The sequence below is a fragment of the Alexandromys fortis genome, unplaced genomic scaffold (genome assembly GCF_014885135.2).
Source record: "Alexandromys fortis isolate MF-2015 unplaced genomic scaffold, M_Fortis_MF-2015_v1.1 scaffold_13, whole genome shotgun sequence".
Taxonomy (NCBI): Eukaryota; Metazoa; Chordata; class Mammalia; order Rodentia; family Cricetidae; genus Alexandromys; species Alexandromys fortis.
The window spans coordinates 4011321-4031796 of record NW_026067908.1 but is presented as its reverse complement, the minus strand read 5'-3'; the positions used below and the strand labels follow the sequence as shown (position 1 = coordinate 4031796).

General features: G+C 48.7%; 1 protein-coding gene across 9 annotated transcripts; it reads left to right on the top strand.

Moving 5' to 3' along the window:
* Positions 1-1385: 1385 nt before the first annotated feature.
* Positions 1386-19873, top strand: Cc2d1b (coiled-coil and C2 domain containing 1B). Of its 9 annotated transcripts, none has more exons than XM_050136113.1 (25): positions 1386-1544; positions 2777-2859; positions 5583-5727; positions 6743-6852; positions 7207-7365; positions 7767-7892; positions 8028-8178; positions 8410-8525; positions 8635-8710; positions 8814-8921; positions 9006-9136; positions 9372-9444; positions 9633-9757; positions 10121-10238; positions 10317-10489; positions 10733-10858; positions 11813-11871; positions 11959-12075; positions 12275-12348; positions 12456-12514; positions 12723-12774; positions 13853-13952; positions 14114-14204; positions 15141-15270; positions 15491-19873. In XM_050136113.1, exons 2-24 carry the CDS (start codon positions 2794-2796, stop codon positions 15267-15269), a joined length of 2484 nt encoding a protein of 827 aa, XP_049992070.1. In that variant the 5' UTR covers positions 1386-1544; positions 2777-2793; the 3' UTR covers position 15270; positions 15491-19873. The 9 variants fall into 9 exon arrangements, 8 of the variants coding, with proteins under 8 accessions (XP_049992070.1, XP_049992066.1, XP_049992068.1 ...); XM_050136109.1 differs by having other exon boundaries at positions 8344-8525; XM_050136111.1 differs by having other exon boundaries at positions 8344-8525; positions 15487-19873.
* The last annotated feature ends 603 nt before the right edge of the window (positions 19874-20476 follow it).

The window sequence follows — 20476 nt, the reverse complement described above, 5'->3', positions numbered from 1 at the left end:
CAGAATCTAATCTTTGTTTAGCTTTTTTCTTGATCATTATTCATAACAGCTTGTAACCAACACTGTAAACAAAACTTCCATAATCCATTTTTGGAGAATATGGGCATAGTTTTCTAAGCTACTTCGTGCTTGTTGGGTGCACTGACAATCTTATGGGGATTCAAAGAAAATTTAGAGGGCTGGAGAGATGGCTCAGAGGTTAAGAGCATTGTCTGCTCTTCCAAAGGTCCTGAGTTCAATTCCTAGCAACCACATGGTGGCTCACAACCATCTGTAATGAGGTCTGGTGCCCTCTTCTGGCCTGCAGGCATACACACAGGCAGAATATTGTATACTAAATAAATATTTAAAAAAAATTTAGAATTATGGTCAAGTCCTGACTGGAGTATCCTGTGAGGATGAATCGGCTCCGTCAGTCATCTTGAAGCTGTTCTGGTTGTAGAACTCAGAGGAAACTGCAACAGAGGTGCTCATAATGAGTGTGTCCCTCTTGTCTTGGAAGCTTGGTCTACAAAGCGAGTTCCAGGACAACCAGGACTGTTAGAGAAACCCTGTCTCGGGTGGGGGTTGGGGGGGGGACAAAAAAAAGTTTGTCTCTGTGCCCGAAACTGAAAGGATTTTTTTTTTTTCATTTTATTTTTCGCGACAGTTTCTCTGTAGTACTGGCTATCCTGGAACTCGCTTTGTAGACCCGGGCTGGCCTCGAAATCACAGTAATACCCTTGCCTCTGCTGGCATTAAAGGCGGGCGCCACCACCACCCAGCAGTAAACGTGCAATGTTGTATGTCTTTGTATATATCTTAAACATTTTTATTATAAAAATGTTAAAATAACTTTAAGGAGGATTAACTGTGCACCACACGTGGGTCTGTTCCTTCCATCAGAACTGAAGCCTGCAGTTTCTCCATGAAGTGACACTGCGCTTGTGGTGTGGGGATCTTGGGGTTTTACAGAGCGGGGGGAAAAAAGGCAACTCTGGAGATGGAATAGTCCGTCTGCAGGTCAGTTGCATCAGTCCGATCTAACCCGAAACCTTAGGAGGCAGCGGCGGCTGTCAGCTCGCAGCGATCCTCCTGCCTCAGTCCACAGAGTGCTTTGGCTCCTCTAATCGGACTGCAAAGGAACCCCATTTCCCGGAGACTCGGTTTTCAGCGCCTAGGACGGCTAGGCGCACAAGGTCCTCGGGCCTCCTTCCAGAACCCAACACGGGGGCGAGAGTCTCCGAGAGCGGGGAGAACGAGCAGGACACCAGGCGCAGATGCTCCGGCCGGAAAAGGCGCGCCCCCGCCAACCCTCCCGGCGCTCCCGTCCGCCGGTCTCGCGTTACCTGCCCCACCCTCAGCGTCACCTGGCTGCGCGCCCCACCCGCTTCCCGAGCACATGCGCACTGCGGGTAGCTGGTTTGGGGTCACGTGCCGAGCGAGAGCCGCCGCCTCCTGGGCGGGCGCTTCCTGTGGCTGTCTCGGCCGCCGCCCGAGGGCCGCGGGAAGCCTGGCGGTTCCGGGCTGTGGGAGGCCCTGTTTTGGTTCGGATCCGCCGCGAGGTATGCCACGTGCCCGTCTCTCGGCGTGTGGAGTCTGGGGGCGGCCGGGGAGATGGAGGCCGCCTGGGCCGGGTCGGGCCAGGCGGTGGGAGGACGCGCGGGTGTGGGGAGCCCGGCGAGGACGCGCCTCTCCTGAGCCCCAACCAGCCTCCGGCACCCGAGCGACAGTGCAAAGCCTCATTCTCCCGAGCTGCTTCACCCCCCGCATCCCGCCCCGGCTGACCCCTCGCTCTTCACCGGAGTCGAAATCTGACACTTGGAGTGACGAGCGCTTGGGCGCTCTCACCCAGGGAACCTCGCAGCTCTGTCGACTCCAGCTCCAGACGCGAGACCCCGTCTGAGTCTCAGTCCCCACGCCATCCCACGCTCCTTCGCAGGCTTGCCTGATGCTCAGGGCCAAAGTTTCCCGCCCTGTACCATCTCCCACTTCCCCGTGCACCTTTTGCAGCCCATGACGCTTCCCACTGCTGTCAGGATAACGCCGGAATACCTTTAGAGCCTTAAAGGTGTTTACGGTTCGCCCCTGGGTCATGTCTCCATTCTAGTCTCCTGGTTTGGTTCATGCTTCAGTGATGATGGGTCTTCCTTTTCCTTGTGTAGGCCAAGTCATTTCTCATCTTAGAACTGGTATCTGTTTGATTTGTTTGGAACTCTGCTCTTCCCCAGCCTCCAAACTTTATGACTCAGCACAGGCATCATCCTTTCTAAGATGCCTTTTTTGATGTCTTGGGTAAGGGCCCCCTCTGGCACCCATGGCTCCCGCAGTAGCCCTGTGATGGTCGTGTGCCCATGGGTCTGTTTCCTTGAAGACTGAGGTGGGAGCAGATGAGTCCTGGCGGGTCGTGCCACAGTACCCGCTGATCACTTGTGACATCTTTCAGAGGATCTGGATGCTGAGTCAGGCACAGAGTGTCCAAGGAAACTGGGACTATGAAAGCGCTCTGTGTCTGGGTTGCCTAGTGGTACCCATTAGGCATGTACTGCGACGTAGCACTTGGGCCTAGCATTGCTTCCATCGATCTGTCCCCAATGTCCATCAGTCAGTTCAACAACTGTCGTGTACACACTGTTGACAGTGGTACCCAGCCTTTCATCCACTGCCACCTCTTGCCTCTGTTCTTTAGTTACAAAGTGGCATTTTACCTGAAGAAATTTGCTCCTTAATCACTGGTACCCCTGTTGGGGCCATGTCTCATCTACTCCAGGCGTCTCTTCAACTTTGCACCTAATAGGTATCTAGCCTACCAGGATGCCAGGGTCGAGACCTCGGAAGGGCCCTAAGACCAGAGGCCAGGGTGCTGCAACTGCTAAGCAGGTATGGATATGGGCCTCTTAACTTGGGGTGGGGCTCTCTAGTCACCTGTGATGAATTGCGTCACCTGTGTGGTGTTCCTGTTAGTCCACAGAGGACAGGCAGTGCTTCTAAGTGGTGAAGTCCTTAGAGTTTAGTGACCAGAGCCTGACCTTTCTTGGGTTCCACTTGGCCATCCTGTTGTGGCCATACCACATAAATAACTTGAGAGTTAAGGAGCTACCGAGGCTTGATTAGACCTAAGTGTTCACAGGTGACAACTTTCCTGGCTAGCTCTAGGATGCCAGGATTTTAGGGCTGTAGCCCACCGACAGGGACAGACTCTAGTGAGCGGGTCTGAAGAAGGTATATCTTCCATGTGTTCTTCCTTTATTTCTTCTGGGTCTTCATCTATTTTTATTGTCTTCTGGAAGCAGGTAGGTTAGGCTTGGTGGTCCACATTCAAAATTCCGGTACTTTGGGGGCAGAGGTAGGAAGGTCATGAATTCAAGGTCAGTGTGGGTTTCAGGTTTCAGGTCAGCCTAGAGGCAAACAGCAGAGCAGTTGGCAGCTAGAGAAGTGGCTGAGTGGTTAAGCGCACTTGCTGTTTTTGCAGAAGAGGGGGATGGAGTTCCCTGTACCAAATGGATGGCTTACAACCACGTGTAATTCCCGTTCTAGGGGATTTAACACCCTCTTTTGGTTTCCATGGGCACTGCACCCATACTACACATACATACATGTGGGCAAAAACCATCATACATATAAAAAGACTTAATAAATTAGAACAGACAGATAAAAAATCAGGTAAGAGGTGGGTTGGGGTAAAGTGCATAAATATCCAGAAAGTTTCAGCCATCACCGACCACTGGGGTAAACTAGGCCCTGTGTCACATGGAATATCAAGGTGGAGAGCGGAAGATGGGTCAGTGTTTAATAGGCACGTGCAGCCTATGAATGGATAGTGTGATGGTTGCATAACAATGGGAATGTATATTAGCATTTAACTTCACGCTTGACAGTAGGTAAGGTGGCAGATTTCATGCTATGTGTTTACACAGTTAAATAAATGTGGTACACGTGTACAGTCCCCAGGAAGAGTGTGAGTTCTAGGTTATACAATGAAAGCTTGTCTCAAGTTACTCCCTCTTCCCAAAAAAGATGAAGGGTGTTTGTGGTAGGATCTCAGGATGGTGAGAAGAACTAATATAAGTCATGAGTGACACTGTGTTGTGGCCACCAGCTGTTACTGTTAACTAGAACAGGGCACTGTCGTCTTACTGGTTTCGACTTGTTTACCTATCTTCACATTGAGTCCCAGAGTGAGTGGGGATGGAACTCAGGGCCTTGAGAATCCTAGGCAAGTGCCCTTCTACTGAACTGTAGTCTCAGCCCTATTTTTCTTTTGTCACAAATTCTCTTTCAAGTTGCCTAGGCTGACTTTGAGCTTACCATGTACCCTAGGCAGGTTTTGAACTCGTAGTCTTCCTGCCTCACCTCCTCCAGTGCTGGGATCAGAAGCATGAGCCCACTACACATAATTTTGTTATGTGATTTTTTTTTTTTCTGAGACAGGGTTTCTCTGTAGCTTTTGGAGCCTGTCCTGAACTAGCTCTTGTAGACCAGGCTGACCTTGAACTCACAGCGATTCACCAGCCTCTGCCTCCCGAGTGCTGGAGTACTTTTTACTTTTTGAGACAGGTTCTCTGTATCTTTGACCTGGAATAACTCTATTGACCAGGCTGTCCTTGAACTCGGAAACCTGTCCAGCACTGACTCCCAAGCACGCGAATTAAAGGTGTGTCCTGCCCCACCTTGAAGTCAGAGAGCTCCAACACTGCTCGGCTGTGATTTTTTTTTTTTAAGATCTCTGCATAGCCCTGGTTATCCTTGAACCCCTGACCATCCTGCCTGCACCTCCCAGGTGCTAGAATTGCATGCATGTGCCACACCATACCTGACCCCATTGTGTGAGTCTTTCTTGCTGCTTGTTTATTTTGTGGATGTTCTTGGGTTCTAGCCTGGAACTCACTGTGTAGACTAGATTGGTCCTGGACTTGGGATGGTTCTCCTGTCTTAAGCCCTCATGTTCTGGTTCATTGTGTGATTTAAAAAGTACCTCAGTGTATGCATGTGTGAATGTGTGCCACATGTGTGTAGTTGCCGGCAACTGCGAGTCACCAGTGCTGTGCCAGAGACTGAACAGGAGTCTTTTTTTTTTTTTTTTTTTTTTTTTTGGTTTTTCGAGACAGGGTTTCTCTGTGGTTTTGGAGCCTGTCTTGGAACTAGCTCTTGTAGACCAGGCTGGTCTCGAACTCACAGAGATCCGCCTGCCTCTGCCTCCTGAGTGCTTTGAGAACCTTTCTCTGAGGCTGGAAACATGGCTTTTCTACTAAGAGCACTTGGGTGTGGTTTCCAGCTCCCTCGTGGTAGCTTAAAACAATCTATAACTTCAATTTCAGTGAATCTGGCTTCTGACTTATGCGGGCACCAGACACATGGTACACATCCATACATGCAGGCAAAACATTCTTACAAATAAAACTATAAAATCTCTATGCCAGGGAATGCACGCCTTTAATCCCAGCACTTGGGAGGCAGAGGCAGGCAGATTTCTGGGTTTGAGGCCAGCTTGGTCTACAAAGTGAGTTATAATAGCACAGCCAGGGCTATACAGAGAGGCCCTGTCTTGAGAACACAAAATAAATAAACTCTTTTTTAAAAAAAAAAAATCTCTGTGTTCGTAGCTGGGGCTTTTCGTGGAGTTCAACACTGAAGACATGCTCCTGGGGGTGGATGAGACTGAAGATGACGGAGACCTAGAGGCTGAGCTGTTGGCTCTCACTGGGGAGACAGGGAGCACAAGCAGGAAGCCCGCACCCAAGGGGCATGGTGAGTTTTTGCCCCTGGGCCGGTGCAGGCCCATAGTCTGAAGGAGTCAGACAGCCAACTCCCCTAGTTCTTTTGATGATTACATCCTTCCTGTAGTCCAGCCACAGAGAGGTCAGTTATGTACCTGTATTTTGAGCTTCTTCCCCTCTTCGAACAAATCTGATTCTCAGCCTCACTCAGGTGACTAGTATTAGTCCTACATAAGAAAGACAGTGTATACAGTAGGGGCCATTAGCACAGACAGATGGTGTACATAGTAAACCAACAGAAATGATGTCAGTGAGTAAGTGAAATCTCCTTTAGATATCAGAATAAGGGTTCTGAATATTCCTTTTAGCGGGAACCCTAGGAGGCAGCCTGTATGCCTTTGAGCTAAAGTCAGGGCATGACTGGGAAGGGCTCAGTATCCTAACCCTGCTTTTTTAAGACAAGCCTGGGTTTGAATATTGCCACTTACTAAGATTGTGAATTTGAGGAAATGTATGTTGGTGCATCTTAATTTATTCAGTATAGAAAGTGAGGATAATGTTGGCCAGGTGGTGGTGACACACTCCTTTAATCCTAGCACTTGGGAGGCAGAGGCAGGGGAATCTGTGAGTTTGAGGCCAGGCTGGTCTACAGAGTTCCAGGACAGGCTACACAGAGAAACCCTATCTCAAAAAACAAACAAAAGGGAAGGAACAAGAAAATGAGGATAATGTTACCCATCTTACAGAACTATAAGTAGTAAGTAGCTTGAGTGGATTTAAAACCATTTACAAATGTGAAAGACATGGTGGGGCAGTGTATAACAGGTACATTTACCTGCAAGCAGAAATGCAGGGAAAGAAGCAGCGTGTTACTTGTTGGGATCCCAGGAAGGCAGAGCAAGAGTCATGAAAGAAGAGTCCCTTTCTGAGTGGGACTTCACTGTAGAAGGGATGGGGGATTTCTGTCTGGGGTGGCTACCAGTCCAGTGAACTAAAGATCCTCCGTCGATGTCCAGCACCTTACCTGAGTCACTCTCTTTCCTCAGCCCCCCTACCCATGGCCCACATTGAGAAGTTGGCAGCAGACTGTATGCGAGATGTGGAGGAGGAGGAGGGAGAGGAAGAGGAAGGGCTGGAGGAGGATGCAGACCTGCTGGTGTGTTTGCCAGGCTGGTATCCAAGGATCAAGCTCTGGTGTGGTAGAGGAGAGAGCTATTGAGGGGCTGGGGTTTGTTCCTCTTTGTTAGACTGAGTGAGCGCCCTTCCCTTCCCAGGCCTGGCCTCGTGGCTATACAGTAAAAGATTTGTCTCCTTTGACTTCTGGTCTGAGTGCTGCAGTTTGGAATTCTCTGTTTTTATCACAGTCTTCCTTGATTAGAGAGCTGTTGGTAAAGAGGACTGAGCTCAGGATTTCACTGACAGATACTGCTGGGGAAGCAGGTCCTTTAACTTTCTTCCAGACATGAGTGTGGCCATGAGACACCCAAGTTCTTGGACTGTGTTTCCCCAGACAGAGCTGCAGGAAGTCCTGAGTGTGGATGAAGAAACTGGGCTGCTAGATGGCAGTGAGGCAACAAGTCCAGACTTGTCTGAGGACAGGGCACAGGACAACACTGAGCAACCTACAGTGCAGACAGCCTTCCAACAGGCTTTACCTGCTGTGCCTCAGGTAGGTTTTACAGAAGGGCCCGCATGTGTCTTGGCCCGTGTGTCCATGGACAGTATGCATGTAGCATGGCTTACACAGCAGAGCTGCCCAGTAACTCTACCAGCTCCTCACACAGAAAGCCGGCATGAGGAACTGCCATAACTGGCAGGCTCCAAAGGCCTTCCTGTTCCAGCCACTTCTGGAAATCATTTCTTGGCCTCTACTGACTGGGGGAGCCTCTGTTTGCCTGATATAATGTCTGGCTTCTCTTGTGGACTTTGTTTCATACTCTGGGGGTTTAGGCACCTCTTTCTCCCGGAGTCCCAGAGATCCGTCTTCTGGGGTAGCTTCCTCACAGGGAGAGAATGGCAAGGGCCTAGCTGGCTATGGAGTGGCCCAGCCCTGAGCTGAAGTATCTGCAGGCTGGAGGGCCTCGGGGGCTGCAGGCTTTGCTGGAGGAACGGATCTATAACTACCGGGAGGCCGCAGCCATTGCCAAGGAGGCCGGTGAAGCTGCCAAAGCCCGGCGCTGTGATCGGGGCCTGAAGGTGAGTCAGGCTGTAGGTGAGGTGACAGTAAAGGAAGGGCCATTCACAGGTGTGGTCAACATGCTGGGTCACTGGCTTGTCTTCCAGCAAGCCCCAGGTAGCCACTTGGGCTACTAGTATAATTCTTTTCCTCAGACTTTGGAGTCCCAGCTTGCCACTGTGAGGAAAGGTGGGAAGATCAGTGAGGATGAGATTCCACCTCCAGTAGCCTTGGGTAAAAGGCTCCCACCCCACCAGGAAATAGCCAACAGGAGCCCTGAGGCAGCTCCGTGTGCCATGGAGCCAGGTATCTGAAGATATCCTGTTCTGGTTCCTATAGCCTGCTTACCCCCCCTGCCTGCTTGTCGCTCCAAGAATTCCTAGACCAGCAAGACTTGGGGTGGGGTTGATTCTGGAACTTCCTCTTTTGACCCTCTAGCCAAGTTCTCTGGGGTTCTTTTGTTTTGTGTAGAGCACCTTTACCAACCTGAGCCCAGCCTCCCAGACAGCTCTGCCATTGCTCCTCTGCCTGTTGCAGACCCAGCCCCACAGGCCCTGTTGTTAGCCCGACAGAGAGAGTACAAAGTAGCTGCTCTCAATGCCAAACGGGCTGGAGATCTAGATCGTGCCCGGGAGCTCATGAGGATTGGGAAGGTACGACGTCCTGCCTTCATACCGTTGATGGGGATGCAGAGGCTGAGAGGAACCAGACAGCACCTGGGGGAGAGTGCACTGGCTTATGTCTGTAATTGCTCTTCTGCAGAGATTTGATACTGTCCTGGAGGCCCTGGAGAAAGGGCAGCCTGTGGATCTGAGTGGCATGCCCCCAGCACCTGATGGTCAGTCAGATAATGGGGCTATCTGCCTAGGCTGGATTAGGGAGGACTGTGAGGTGTGGGGTTGGCCGGACACTCTGCCTACCCTGCTACTCTGGGTCCCCAGATCTGAAGGCCCTTCCACAGGCTTCTGAGGCCCCTACAGCAACCCGAGTCCTGTCCCCAGTAGTGGAGCAAGTACAGAAAGTGATGGCCTCTGACCTCCCAGCCTCAGGTAGGACTTTACAGTGAGGCAATGGAGTGGGGGCCTGGGAAGAGGCAGGATGAGCTGATAGTCTCTTTTTACCCCCATTTATAGTGGCCCCTGCAGAGCCAAAAACAGTGCTGGATGCTTTACAGCAAAGGCTGAACAGGTACCGTGAGGCAGGCATCCAGGCCCGGGCCAGTGGGAATGAGCGCAAGGCCAGGATGCATGATCGCATTGCCAAGGTGAGCCCGTGGCTGTGCAGCCCCTATCCTTTGCTGGCCTGTCCTGGCTCTGTCCTGCCTTGTGCACTTTCCCTACAAGCCCTGCTCTTCTCTGAGTCCTTGTCTGTTTATAGAGCTCTTGCTGCCTCGGGACCTCTTTTCTTCTAGGGCTGCAGCCTTTCCCTGTCATCTCTCTGCCTCTGCAATGAGGGCATGGTGCCTGCAGGCTGCTGAAATTCCCTTCCTTCCCATGTAGCAATATCAGGATGCTGTTCGAGCTCATCAAGCAGGGCAGAAAGTTGACTTTGCTGAGTTACCTGTTCCTCCAGGTGAGTGTGGTTTGGCCTTTGGCATTTAGGTGATTTCTCAGCAAGAAGGGAGGGAGAAGGAGATTTCTCATTCGTGTGCCTTTACCTTGTGTGAGTTACCCATCCCAGAGCCAGGCAAGACCCACAGCTGCCTCATGTCTCCTTACTGCTTGCTGCTGCCTTGCTCCCTCTCCATTCTGTCTCCTCAGGATTTCCTCCCATCCCTGGCCTGGAGCCCAGTAAAGGTGCCGAGGAGGATTCAATGACAGCAACTTTGGCGTCTGCCCAAAAACTGGCCTCACAAGATACAGTCCTGGCAGATGAAGACGAGGAGGTTTGGCTATGGGCCCAGGACTTCAGAGTTTAGTCAGGGGTCCAGCAGATAAGGAATAAACCCAGATGCTGCTGTAGTATATTAACCTTATAAAATAGAGACCTTTTCCTCTAGTCTAGAGAAAAGCTTTGTCCTAGGCAGAACTTGAATTCAGACTTGGGTATTTCTGACCCTAAACCCAAGTCTCTCTTATGCTGTTGGGGGAGTTAGGCTAGAAAGCTTTTGAGGTTCTGTCTTTGAATTTTATGACTCTGGAGGCAAAGCCTCTAAACTGAGGTGCAACATGGCAGAGGTAGCCAGTGTCTAGGCCAGGGTGGGGAATGTTAACTATTTGACAACGTCCTAACTGGTTGCTACCTGCAGAGTGATACCCCAGCACAGGCTCCAGTGGCCAAGAAGCCAGCACATCCTCTGGCCCCTTCATCTCATCCTGTGACTGAGCCCAAGGCCTCAAGTTCTAAGGAATCACTGAGTCCATCTGGTGAGTTAGGGACAGACAGGAAGAGGAGTGGTGGTCCAGTGAGAGAGGCATGGCCTAACCAGTGGCCTTCTTCCTTAGCTCGGGAGCAGCTGGCACTGCTGGAGGCTCGGAAACTGCAATACCAGCGAGCAGCCCTGCAGGCCAAGCGCAGACAAGATCTAGAGCAGGCCAAATCCCATCTACGAGTAGCTAAAAATCTGGAGGTCCAGATCGCCCAAGCCCGAGCAGGTCAACCCATCGACCTCTCCAAGGTGAGTCCCACCTACTGAACCAGGAGTCTGCCTCAGGCAGAGGTGGGAGCTGGTTGCTGGGCGTGAAGGGGTGGCTTCTAGGTGGAGGTAGGACTTGTGTAAAATGGTGACATCAGGGAAAGAGCCTTTGCTTTTATCCCTGAGATAGAAGGGAAAAGGAGTATGGGTTACCTGGGGTCAGAGGTGACATGGCAGGAGAGGTATAATCTGACTCTTGGGCCTGGGGGCCTTATGATCTGGCAGATGCCTTCACCCTTGACGGATGAAGAGGGTGACTTCATCCTCATCCACCATGAAGATCTGCGACTCTCCCAGAAGGCTGAGGAGGTGTATGTCCAGCTACAGAAAATACTCCTGGAGCAGCATGAGGTCAGTAGCCCCTGTCTCTGCTTGTCTGTGTCCTAGCATGGGTTCAGTTTAACTCTTCTCACTGGCCTAAGGTATGACCCTGGACAATTGCAAAATGAAGCTACCCTTTTTAATTTTAGTTTTTTTTTTTTTTAACATGTATGCTTTGCCTACACATATGTGTACGTATAATCACATGTACCTTGTGTCCATGGAAGTCAGAAGATACTGGATTCTTTGAAAATGGAGTTACAGGTGCTTGTGAACCAGTGTTTAGGTGCTGGGAACCTGGTGCAGGTCCCCTGCAAGAGTAGCCAGTGCTCTTAACCAGTGAGCCATCTATCTCCCCAGCCCCTCTCTTCATGTAGTTATGAAATTCAAACAGAGTGAAGGGGAATGGGTTTTGTGAGAGAGCTGACCTGAAGTGCTGCCTTTTCTGAGAAGACAGAGTTCTAAAGTATATGCTTAAATTTATTTTTTGATGGTGTTGATCTTTGAGACAGGATCTTGCTATATGCCATGATGTCCTAGAAACTCCTCATGGACCCCAGGCTGACTTCAACCTCTAAGTCCTTCTGCCTCCGCTTCCTAAATGCTGGAACTATACACTGTCACCACACCCACATGGATTAACTTTTGAAGGAAGGAGTTTGCCAAATGAATTTTTGGGATATGGTCTTCTGAGAGGAGACCAGCATGGAGGTGACACATACCCGCAGGACCAGCACTTGGGAGGGTGAGGCAGGAGAACTCTATGAGTTCTAGCAGGGCTGTGTATCCGAGACCCTGTCTCACACTGACAAACATGTGAGCAGGAAAGGGTGTTAAGCCTTAGGAAGAGTGCCCCAGGAATATGTTTTACAGGAGGGGTCACGCTAAAGACGATTGTTAGGAGCTTTGAGAGGTTAGGCCTTGAATGCTAGCCTTGGCAAGCCCTGCTCTGGCTATGGAGTCACTCTGGGCTCCTGTTTCTAGAAGTGCCTGCTGTTCTCCAAGCAGTTCATGCACCAGGGCAATGTGGCTGAGACTACCCGGTAAGTGCCAGGGCTGTTCTGGGCTTGTTGGGTTAGGGACCAGATAACAAATCCTACCTTGCTGACTTGGTTACCTGTCCCTGGCAGGTTTGAGAAGCTTGCTCAGGACCGAAAGAAACAGCTTGAGATCCTGCAGCTAGCCCAGGCCCAGGGCCTTGACCCTCCCAGCCATCACTTTGAGTTGAAGACATTCCAGACTGTGAGGTGCCAAAGCCTAAGGAAAACTGTGGCTCTGTGCAGGGATAGGGCGAAAGGTTTGGAGCAGAGCCGTAGTGAGACTTCCCAGTACCATGGATGCTAGAGCGGGGGAGGTGGACGTGCTGCCCTCAGAGGGAGCTCCACCACTGCGGCCCTTGTCCTGCTACTGTCTTTCACTCTGCACTTTCTTCATTCTGGTCTGTAGGATCTTCTCAGAACTTAACAGCACAGAAATGCATCTGATCATCGTCCGGGGAATGAACCTCCCGGCCCCACCAGGTAACCAAGGGTCATCTTACTGAAGGATGTTGTTCACATATCCTACCTGCTGCCTGGGCACCAGGCTATGACCGTGCTTTCCAACCTGACTCCATTTTTCTTTATAGGAGTGACTCCCGATGACTTGGATGCGTTTGTACGCTTTGAGTTTCATTACCCTAACTCGGTGAGGTTCTGATAGGGTTAGGGACCCTCTGAACCCCAGTACTATTTAGTTCCTCTCCATCTTTAAGAGGCATGGCCATGGGGATGGGTTGAAGACTTTCTGGTCCATCTGCAGGAGTTGCTTTCCTTACCACTGACACAGCCAAAGTACTGTAGCTGCACACCTGCTTTTTTGAGCTATCTTAACTTCTCTCATCTCGCTGATGTAGGACCAGGCTCAAAAAAGCAAAACAGCCGTGGTCAAGAATACAAACTCTCCAGGTGAGTGACATATAAGACCCATATTGGATAGCAGTTTCCAGTGTTGTAATAGCTACTGTCTTACTTGGCCCACCCAACTCAAAAATAAAGGCAGCTATTATTAATAGTTCCTTTATATAGTTGTGAAAACTGAAGCCTAGAGCTGGAAAGATGACTCAGCAGTTAAGAGCACTGGTTGAGAACTAGGGTTCAATTCCCAGCACCTACAGGGCAGCTCAAAACTGTCTGTAACTCCAATCGCAGGGAATCCAGCACCGTCACACTGTCACACAGATGTATATGTAGTCAAATCACCAATGCACATAAAACTAATATATATATACATGTATATATAGTGGAGGCTCTGCTTCTGGTTCCCGGCACCTAGATCAGGGGTTGCACAAACGCCTATACCTAGCTCCAGAGGGATATGATGCCTCTGGCAGTCTTGGTCTCCAGCACACACACACTATGAAAACTAATAAAGGTCTTTTTAAATTTTTTTGAGACAGTATCTCAGTGTATAGCTTATAGCTCTGCCTGACCTGGAACTCAGAAAGATCCACCTACATCTGCTTCCTGAGTGCTGGGATTAAAGGTGTGTATCACCACACCTGAAAAAAAAATTAATGAAAATATAAGAAAAAGCAATACAAAAACTGGGGCTTGTGGCTAGTTGAGTAAAGGGATTTGTCTGGGGACTCACAGCAAGGAAGTGTTAAAAATGGACTTGAAGACTGGGTGTGTGGATCACATCTGTAATCCCAGTACTTGGGAAGCAGAGGCAGAATTGCAGCAAGGTTAATGCCAGTGTGGTCAATAGAATGAGTTCTAGGCCAGCCAGGGCTACACAGTGAGCAGGGTGGGGGTGATGGTACTTGAATCTAGGAATTCTCACTCCAGATTCCAAGTGCTTTCCAATATATAATTTGTGTCTCTGGGTACCAAAAGTGTTTACAAGGCCAAAACCTTACATGTTCTGCCTCTCTCTGGTGGCTCTCTCAGTTCATCCTGAATTGCAGGCAGTGAACTCCAGAGAATATACCTGCCCTGGGCTTCTTTTTCCACTTCCCCAAGAATTCCAACCCTCTCCTTTTAGAATTTGAACAAGTTTTTAAACTAAACATCAATCGAAATCACCGGGGCTTTAAGAGAGTGATCCAGAGCAAAGGAATCAAATTTGAGATCTTCCACAAAGGGTAAGTAAGAGCTGTCAGTCCCACAAGGAAGATAGGAGGGGAGGAATGGCAGGCCTGTTCCTGCTGCTCCCCACACCACTGCTTGCTTGCATTGAATGCAGCCAGCTCCCATTCCTGCCCGCTCTGCCCAGGCTAATCCTCTGCTGCTTCTGCCTTCCCAGATCCTTTTTTAGAAGTGACAAGCTGGTTGGCACAGCACACCTGAAATTGGAAAGGCTGGAGAATGAGTGTGAGATCAGAGAGATCATGGAGGTAGGGCCCAGAAGGAGCTGATATTCTTGGAACTCTATTGAGGGTTCTATGTACATTTTAAAATTGTATCTAGTGTGCTTCGGAATGGGTTGTATCCCCTTGTCATGGAAGATGTAAAGAAAGTCTGAGTAACTTTCAAAGGCAGCCAGATGGAGCCATATTCTTTCCATAGTCCAGGACTACTTAAGCTCTTAGGAGTGACAGTTGAGAGAAGACCCTTGAGTATTCTGACCATTGCTCAGCATGGTACAGGGCTGTGTTGTGCTTGGGGCAGTGGGCAAGTAGCAGGAGGCCGAGAACAAACTCCAAACAGGAAGTGGGTAGAGTATTTCTAGATAATATGCAAATGGTGATTGAAAACTGTGCAGGTAGCTCGGGAGCTTTCATGACCTTACAGGGTTGTACAGCTGAGGAGCTGGAACCTGCCTTTGACAAATGGGGAATAAGCCAGCGGAGAAGAGATTTCTACGTCCTTGTAGATCCAGGTCCAGACAGACCCTTACAGAGGCTTTTAGAGGCTAGAGCTTGCCTCTCCCCACCTGGAGTTCTCTTAAAGTGGGGCCTAGTCTGAATTGCTTTAAGGGTGGTCGAATTTCTCAAGCTTGTTGCTGTACTTTGTATTCAACTATTTATGTGCCTTAGAGGAGGGCGCAAGCCTGAGTTGTACCTGTGGGCCATGCACAAGGGTGTGGAAGCCAGTGCTAATTCTAGGAGTTATGAAGATCAAGAGGAAAAACAGAATAGAGCTACAGGTTTCTCCAGTCAGAGCACTGATACGTATCTAGATTTCTAGGTTACTGATTTCTAAGATATCCTGAGAGTTAGCAGTCCACCACTTCCCATATTGTAGGTGGAAGGAAGGCAGGGTTGTCCTGATGCAACTGCTACCTGCCTCAGGCTGTCCCCTCAATCAGTCTATTTCTGTGCCTGTCACAGGTTCTGGACGGAAGAAAGCCCACTGGGGGGAAGCTGGAGGTTAAGGTGAGGCTGCGGGAGCCTTTGAGTGGCCAGGATGTGCAGGTGGTCACTGAGAACTGGTTGGTCCTGGAGCCTAGGGGCCTGTGAGGTGAGTAGCTCTCCGATCCACCAGAGTTTTCTCTCTACTAAAACTTTTTCAGTCATTTCTGGGAAGGAAGCATTTAGTCTCTCAAGGTGACTAAAACTGTTGGGAAGTGCTTGTGGGTTATTTCTTAAGACTCAGGGCAGAAAGAGATCTCATGTTAATGTTCTTCAGAAACCTTTTAAAGCTCGGATGGTTTTCTTTGTGCTTTTGCCTTGTGAGGTAGTCGGCACTGGTACCAGCTCACCGACCCAGCTCTGCCGGCTGCAAGAGCCTCTGTAGTGAGAGCTGCTGCTACACAAGCACCAAAGACCGCCAAACTAACCGTGGCCTGGGCTGTCCTTGCACCACCTCTCCTGGGCCTCCGTGGAGCATCTGTACAGCCTCCCGCCACCAGAATGTGGGTGAAGACAAGGATACCCCCATTGCTCTGTGCCAGAGTCCTACTGCCCCTTAACCTCTGCATAGCGATGACGTACATTTAACCCAGCCCCAGTTGCACCATTTCTGGATGTGCCTTTCAAAGATGTGACTGTAAGGGATGGAGAACGTGAGGGTGATTGGAACCTTCCCTGCTTAGGGGAGGGGCAGGATTCCGGGACTGCAGCTATTTTCCCCTCAGCCTGTGCCTTTGACCCTAACACCTGCTGCACTAGCCTTTCTGCTTCCCAGGGGACTGGGGAACAGGAAAGTTACTTTGGTACTATTGGTGGGAAGGGGAAGGCTTTCTTCGCTTTGGTCCATGTACCTAAGATGTTAACTGGGAAGAAAAGAAAAAAAAATAGCAGTTTTATGTGGCCGTTTTTATTTTAAAACTAGGTCTAATTCACTGTAAGAACTTTATATTCTAAACAGTATTAATTTACTATCAAAGTCTTCAAATGCCCTGTTCCCTGTCACTTTAAAAGCCAAAGCAGTTCTGCTGTACCTGTGTATTCCTCTTTTGAGAAGGCCTGTCCTTGAGCTGATCTCTTGGCTAATCCCTGTTTGTCCAGGTTCTATAGCTTTCATGGTGAACAGATGAAATGAAGGGTCAGGTAGTTGCAATGGAGTTAATATTTAAATACATTATTCTAGATTTCTCAGAAGTCATCACCCCAACTCTTTCCCCTGGTTTAAAGCATTAACCTCAACAAAGTGTTCCTCCATATTTTATCATTTTGGTTGAATGAGGCAGGGTTTCACGCTAATAGTCCAGGCTGGTCTTGAACTCCTGCCTCAGCTTCCCTAGTGCTGGGATTACAGGCATGTGCTACCATGCCCAGCTTCCTCAGGATAATTTGTGAAGGCTCTACGAGAAGGAAGTAGGAAGTACATTCAGCTGCTGGTCACTACAGTATTGCATAAGCACAGCCCAGGGGTGAGCTTTTGTGTGTCTGTTGGAGATAACAGGGCTGGACCATGCTTCCCAGCCCTTGAAGAGCATATCAAAATTGTTAGTGGATAAGAGGGCAGAAACTGCTGACAAGTGACTTCTCCCAGAGCTCTCTGGCCAATCCTACCTAGCAGATGTGAGCTCCCCATCTTGCATACGTAAGAGATTTAACAATTATAGTCACATCATGTGTCCAGCGGCGAATTGGAATGAAAGGGTCTCTGCCTTCATGAAGGAACCCAGAGCAGAGGGGTGTGGTCTGAAGTTATTGGTCCCACCGCACTTTCCTTTCAGCCTGCATCTGACTCAGCTCAAGGCTTGCTAAAATGAAGAGCCCCTGGGGTTATTCTCCATGATCCCTATCTGCCCTAGGCATTTCACATTTCTTCCCTCTACTGGGAGTGTTGTGTTCTGAGACTTAAGGGATTGCCCTTACAGCTTGTTCACTTTCAGTCCACTATATCGCTCTGCTCATTGAAAAACCACCTCAAGGCTGAGGGAGGCCTGACAAAGCCACCCACTGGACTTGGAGATTTAAAAGGTCTTTGTTGTAGCCAAGGAATGCTTGGGTAGGGGGAGGGGCCTGCATAAAGCTTCATTTATGTAAGATTTAGTCAGCCACAGTAACCAAACATTATTCATGGATATAACTGAGAACCAGCCACACCAAAATCATTTCTAAATATTACACTGAATGTCTTTTAAATTCCTGAACTGAATAAAATACAGAATTTTAGAGTCAGGAAGTTTTGCTCATGAAAGGCAAGGATTGTACGATTTTTTTTTTCCCTTTATGTAGCACCAGTCTAAAACGTATATGGTTGCCATCCTCATACTTATGGGTCACCCCCCTCCAAATATGTGTGGCTTTCCTTAAAAGACCTTGGCACTAAGTGAGGTCAGCTGTTTTGAGTTTGAATCAAACCACAGGGCCGGGGCTGGTAATCCCAGGAAGCATGTACCTGCTCTTGTTCCTAATGTGTTGAGGATCAAATGGGCCTTAGATGACTGGCCTCCAAGATGGGCTCAGCGTCCGGCTCTATTCATGCAGTCCTATGTATACGATTCTTAAAAATCCCATTACCATTATTTAATTTTAGTATCAGTAAAATAGAAGCTACTGTTAGAAATACATTAAGTGCATAACTGTCTTTGAGATGACCAAGGACAAGTTTAACTGGAATTTGGGCCACCAGCAGGACCCAGTGTAGATGGAGAAGACAGGAGATGGGACTGTAGACAATCCCATCATTCTGCCGCCTTGAGAGCAGGGGGGGCTTGGGAAATAGAGAGTACCAGGTATAGTGGCATATTCCTATAATCTCAGTACTTGGGAGGAGGAGGCAGGAGCATCAGGAATTGAATGTCATCTTTGACTAGACTGAGTGTTTGAGGCCAGCCTGGGCTACAAGAGGGCCATCTCTAAAATCCAGGAAATACATAATGCAATACACGCTTACAAACACACTCGGTAAGCATACAATTTTTAAAAACAATAAATTACCAGGATGCAATTCTGCTCTTTGTGTAAAAACTCTGCATTTATCTTTCAGGTTAAATCTAGAAAACCCTGCCTGACTAGGAATGTGCTGCTTCAGCACTTTATAATATAAATTACAGTACACATCATATAAAACCAAAGTTAAAAAGGAGAAAAGACTGAGCATCCTTGATGGCGTAAGCCCGATTTTCTAAGATGATTTTCCTACACACAAAGGATATTTTATGAGTTAAGAATGGACCTGTTTTTATGGCTCCAGAATCTGTCCTTTGTGGGGGAGGGGTTAAAAACCTTGTTTATGAGCTAGGCATGGTGGCACAGGCCTTTAATCCCAGCACTTGGGAGGCAGAGGCAGGAGGATCTCTGATTTTGAGGCCAGTCTGGTCTACAGAGTGAGTTCCAGAATTGCCAGGGCAGTTACACAGAGAAACCCTGTCTTGAAAAACCAAACAAAAAATCCTCGCATGTTCTAGGAGATCCATGTCCAACAGCAGGGTGCAGTTAGCTGAGCAGGAGGATGGGGCAGTACTGTAGAAGCGCCCATCTTTTGAGGTATATTAACACCAAAATACACCTGTTAAGGTACTTCCTGTTACAGGTTCAGGGCCGGTTCAAGGGCTCTTTTCTTACATGAAATCAGTGCTGGTCAGGGCCAAAGGTCACTTCTAAGGCTTTGTACCTACATCTAAAAGAAAGGTCATGTTCCCAGTTCTGTAGCTTCCATCAGCAAAACCTTGGGAGAAATGGGTGTGGAGTGCAATCTTCACCCAGCAGAGAGAGAGACAGTCACAGTCAGACACATAGGCCAGGCCAGACCTTAGAGCCTTTAGAAAACAGCTACTTCCCCAAGCAGGTCTACCAGCTCAGGAGAGGAATGGAGCAGCCTTCCACTGTCGCAGAGGCCTGCATTTGAACCTAGGGCTGTAGAGGAAGGAGATCCGGGGTGGCCTGGGCTTGGGAAGATGCCATGGACACAAGTGTTAGTTGCCCTAGAGCAGTGTATTTCAAATGGAGAGATGCATTTGGCCTGTGACCAAAATAAATATAACAAAGATAAAATCAGAACCAGACCTTGGTTTCCTGTACTATTCCAATTAAAAGGGCTACTCAGAGATGAAGCGATTCCAAACCTGGCAGGTAAGTGCAAGATTAGTCTGGAGCATCTTGTTAGGCTACACAGGAAGGAGTAAAAATAAATGTGTCATGAAAGGATGCAGGAGCCAGCTTGAAGGTGCTCAACTTAGCCAAAGATGAGCTCACCTGAGTACCAAACTAAGAAAGTAGAACTCCACAAGACCAACATGAAAACTAAAAGAATAACAGGGAGGGAGGGAGGGCTGGTTTGTTTATAGTTTTTAAGTCCAGCTGGCAAAGAAAGGGCATGCTGGAATTAGAAAACCATCTTGCAGCTGTCAGAGTAAAAGATCAGTGTAGGCAAGAAGCATCCGTGGTGCAAGTTAAGGGACAATCTGAGGAGCAGACATTTGCACAGTGTGAAAAGCGCCTCTACATAAATCTGTCATTAAGAGGGAAACAGACATAGCGCACAGTGATGATGAAATCTGCCACCATCTCTGAGAGGCAGAGGGACATCAAGGAATCAGGCTGAGAATGCAATGAGTACCATTCATTGTCAAGGCAACAAACTCAAATGACATGTTTTCTAAAACAAAACAAAAATTCAGGATGTGAGGGCCTATACTCAAAAAATATGCATGCCACAAAAAACCAAATCCAGTCTAAGAGCTATGTGCAGTGTCTGACCCCGGCTGGAAAGCACACCATTGAGGAAAGGTTCCCAGGACAGTGCTGGGCAGGAGTGAAGTTAAAGCCAGTCATAGTGACCTCGACTAAACAGTGACCTCGACTAACATCCTATCTGGGCAAGGAATAACATTTACCGTAGAGGGGAAGGGACTCTGTCGTACGCACTTCAATATTACAGAGGAGGGAGAAAGACAAGACCCCAACAAGTCGAGCAGGGCAAGCGTCAGTGTGGGCATGAGTACATAAGGCTGTTTAAGAGAGGACACAGGTTTTCTCTTTTTATATTTACAACTTTCCTGGAAGTTTAAGCAGTTTCTTAGTAAAATGCTCTTTAAAAATATCTCTAGTGTACAGTAAACGAAAATGCCTTGGGTGTCCCTTGCCGGCTCTCACAAAAGGCTCGTTTTACTACCTGCCATTCACTTAGGCAGACCGTGAGTGACTCCGCACTCGACTCTGCTATCCAAACTGCCTGGCTTATACTGAGTTACCATTCCATGGCCAGCAGACAAGAAACCCCTTTGGTTTGATTCAGTCAGTAGCCTGAACAAAAAATCTAAACATTCTTG

Excerpts from the sequence above, each read along its gene's own strand:
- Cc2d1b (XM_050136109.1), top strand. The coding sequence starts at position 2,794 with ATGCCAGGGTCGAGACCTCGGAAGGGCCCTAAGACCAGAGGCCAGGGT. Across the intron at positions 8,711-8,813 it reads CATGCCCCCAGCACCTGATG|ATCTGAAGGCCCTTCCACAG; the intron begins GTCAGTCAGATA and ends CTGGGTCCCCAG. Across the intron at positions 12,775-13,852 it reads CAAGAATACAAACTCTCCAG|AATTTGAACAAGTTTTTAAA; the intron begins GTGAGTGACATA and ends CTCTCCTTTTAG.